At 33.8% G+C, this 3,166-nt stretch overlaps 1 protein-coding gene across 1 annotated transcript; it reads right to left on the bottom strand.

Moving 5' to 3' along the window:
• Nucleotides 1–939: 939 nt before the first annotated feature.
• On the bottom strand, nucleotides 940–2,671 carry LOC104235758 (phospholipase A1-IIgamma-like). Its single transcript, XM_009789569.2, has 2 exons — nucleotides 2,025–2,671; nucleotides 940–1,777 (listed from the first exon to the last, which is right to left on the bottom strand). The coding sequence occupies exons 1-2, from the start codon at nucleotides 2,610–2,612 to the stop codon at nucleotides 1,157–1,159; spliced, it is 1,209 nt and encodes a 402-aa protein (XP_009787871.1). The 5' UTR covers nucleotides 2,613–2,671; the 3' UTR covers nucleotides 940–1,156.
• Nucleotides 2,672–3,166: the final 495 nt, after the last annotated feature.

The raw sequence follows: 3,166 nt of genomic DNA, 5'->3' as shown, positions 1-3,166 counted from the left end.
AACCAAATTTGATACTTGTAAATAGTGTCAATTCTTTTTTTTTTTGGTCAACAATGTCAATAGATATGGAAACATTTAGTGTTTTATGACTTATTGTCAATTTTAAATATTATTTAAAGAGATAACTTATACACTTCTTAAACCATTCAGTTCTTACCATCAAAATTCAAAATAAAGAGGAAAAATAAAATGCTAATAACAATTTAATACCGTAAAATTTAAAACTTGTGCAAATTTTAGTGCAAAAAGAAACACAAAAAAATCTTAACATATGACTAATTCTATATATGTGAATTACTTACAAAATAAACTATATGTTGCAATAAAACATTATAGACAAAAGTCCAAAATTTTTTATTGAAACAAAAATATTCAAGCAAGTTATTGTGTAATTTAATATTCAGTAAAAAGCAAAAAGGGTAAAGAGAAAATTTATTGAGAGACTGCAATTAAGATCGAGGTTAGCATAAATTCGGAGCAGAAAGACTAATAGATTTTAGGGGGGAAAACAAATGAAAGAAAGAAAAAAACAAATAGAGAACAACAGGATGAGAAAATCCGAAGAGGGATTCGATCCCTTGCTGTTGGGAAAGGAAAACAACCGGAACTAGTGAACCACTTAGCTTTATAGACCATGGGTTCCCAAAGTTAATATTAGACCCTTTTTTTAAATTATGTACATGGAAAAACTGATTTGCTGGGAAGACCATGAGTTCACGTGAACCCCAATTTACACTGTAGATCCGCCCTTGTCTGAAATGTGAATAGATCTGAATGACTTTTTTAATGATAGTCATGATATGCTAATTAAGGAGTCTGAAACTTCAGTAACTTCTCCCTTGACATGTTAGCTGTATTTGCAAAAATATTTAATCCTATGGTTTTTGTTTTATCGTATTGTGCATCAGTACATTATGAGCCATTATTTATTTCTCATAATAATTAAAATATAACAACAATTGACACGTAATTTAAGACAAGTACACAAATTTTACAAACAGATCGACAATGAGATTCCGCAACACTCATTTCCAATATATGGTAGATGATGTGCTCTTTTTCAAGCTCGCGAAAAACCCCTTTATTCAACATCTTCTAAACCCCCTTTATTCAAACATTACATGAAAAGAAATAAACTAAAGCCACACATATAAAATCATATGTCTCTGACTAAGTCATAGTCCTCGCGATCCAAGAGAAGCCAAGTTCCATCTTCTTGTTGAACCATTCCTTTGTGCTTCTCAGTCCACCAAGCTGCAGGTATACAATATTCATCTTTTAGCATGTCCCATATCCTGTTGACAAGTGCGAGATCACGATTCACCTCTAGTTTAAAACCTGCTAAAACTCCTATTCCTTGAGTCCCATCAATTCCATGCAAATAACCCTCCAAATTATGCCTTGTGTGTGGGTCTCCAGGATTAAGCTTCAAATACGGGGATTTTGTGGTGTCAATTATTATTTCCTCACCAACGTCTATAAAGCCAATGGGTGGGTATTTCGGAACAATGTCTAATAGGTTATGAATTCTTAGGATATGAAGATTTTTCAGTTTGGAAAAGGCCTTCTGAAAATTGAGATCCCCAACTTTAGGACTTGCGAATACAAAAGCTGTCACTGGAAACTCCTTGCCACTGCTCGTTTTGTTGAATCCATTGAAAGCTATGTCAACTGCATTTAGGGTCGCAAGTGATGCACCTAGGCTATGGCCAGCCACTGTTATGCTAACCTCTTCATTTTTATATTCCTCAACCAATCGTTTCACTTCTTCAAGAACCTGCAAACAAGAATATTAGAATGTAGAGCTAGACTCTTAATTTGTTAATATTAGTCACTATGACAATTAAAATTTTATCATTTAATTTGTCACTATTAGAGTTGAAACGCAATATAATTAAGTAATTAATCGTGTGCTCTACAGCTTAACTTTTAGAAGAAATAGTCACACTAGAACGATCAGAAGTAAAAAAACAACAAATCCAGGAAAAAATGGAAGTATCAACAAGTAAGCGATTAATATGCACCTGGTCTCTGGCACTAGCCTGATTAAACATTGATCGTGGATCTTCTGATGTATAAATATTATAGAAGCCATGATGCACCAATGGTTGGAACAAAGGAAGTAAACCCCCATCACCAAATACTTTTGGTCCAGGGATAAGTAAAAATTCAAGGTCATTAACCCACTCCAGTGTCTGAATTGTTCCTCGCCAAGCAATTACGATATCCCTCCTTCCCAGTGCAACTTTACCCTCATCAGTAGCCACAGCAATATACCCCATAAAATTTGATTCCTTATTCCATGCTTCCCTTGACAATGATTTTACAAGGAAAGCACTAGGGAGTGGAATGGATGAAGTTGCATAAAAGTATTTGGTTACTTTATACTTGAGTGGGTCAAGTCCTGCTCTAGTAAAAAGATTTTCCATCGAGTATCTGCTAGCTCCTGCATATTTGGATGCTTTCTCATCGATGAAGGTGTCATAAGTTACATGAGCCAATTCTCCATATTGAATAATATATTTACGAAGATCAACATCCAATGGATCTAAAAGCCCTTCCCAATTGTTTTTGCCACTAAGTTGCTCCCATTTCTCAGCCATACTTGCCATTCTATTTCTTCTTTTATGTTTTTTACTCTCTTTGTTTCTTCTTGGTATGTGCTTATCATTTTGCCCATCAAGCCCAAACTTATATAGGTGAAACTAATTCATTTCCCTATAGGGTTTCACATGCATGAAACGTGTTCTTATTTCTCCTTATTAAAAATTCACAATCTCAATGTCCAATAATTGAAATGACCAAGCAATAGTGCTAATTAATTGTAATCATCTCCATACCTTCTAACTACTACCGTACTCTTTGTTCTGCCCCAGCACTCGGACATTTGAATGAATTTTATAATTTTATAAATGTATTTTAACAAAAATTGATACTCCATATATTAAAGGGTGCAACCGAAAAGCGTTGGTTAAGCATGAGGATTCTTACTGTTTCTCACATGCAGAGCCAAAATTTCTTTTCTCGTGTTCTTGTTTCATTAACATGGATCTGACTTTAAATTAGACTTTATAATCATGAGTTATTTTTACTTGTAAACTACTAGCATCAACTAGTATGCTAAAATTACAATCATCATTAAATGTGTATTCTCCAAATAATGAAG

Source organism: Nicotiana sylvestris, chromosome 2, assembly GCF_000393655.2.
Source record: "Nicotiana sylvestris chromosome 2, ASM39365v2, whole genome shotgun sequence".
In the NCBI taxonomy this organism is placed as follows: domain Eukaryota; kingdom Viridiplantae; phylum Streptophyta; class Magnoliopsida; order Solanales; family Solanaceae; genus Nicotiana; species Nicotiana sylvestris.
The sequence above is the reverse complement of the archived record's forward strand: the minus strand, read 5'-3'. Positions and strand labels throughout refer to the sequence as shown.

What these genes read in the sequence shown, in the direction of transcription:
- LOC104235758 (XM_009789569.2), bottom strand. Translation starts at nt 2,612, where the DNA reads ATGGCAAGTATGGCTGAGAAATGGGAGCAACTTAGTGGCAAAAACAAT. An exon ending in AGGCTAGTGCCAGAGACCAG is followed by an intron (nt 1,778 to 2,024) that starts GTGCATATTAAT and finishes TCTTGTTTGCAG; the next exon opens with GTTCTTGAAGAAGTGAAACG.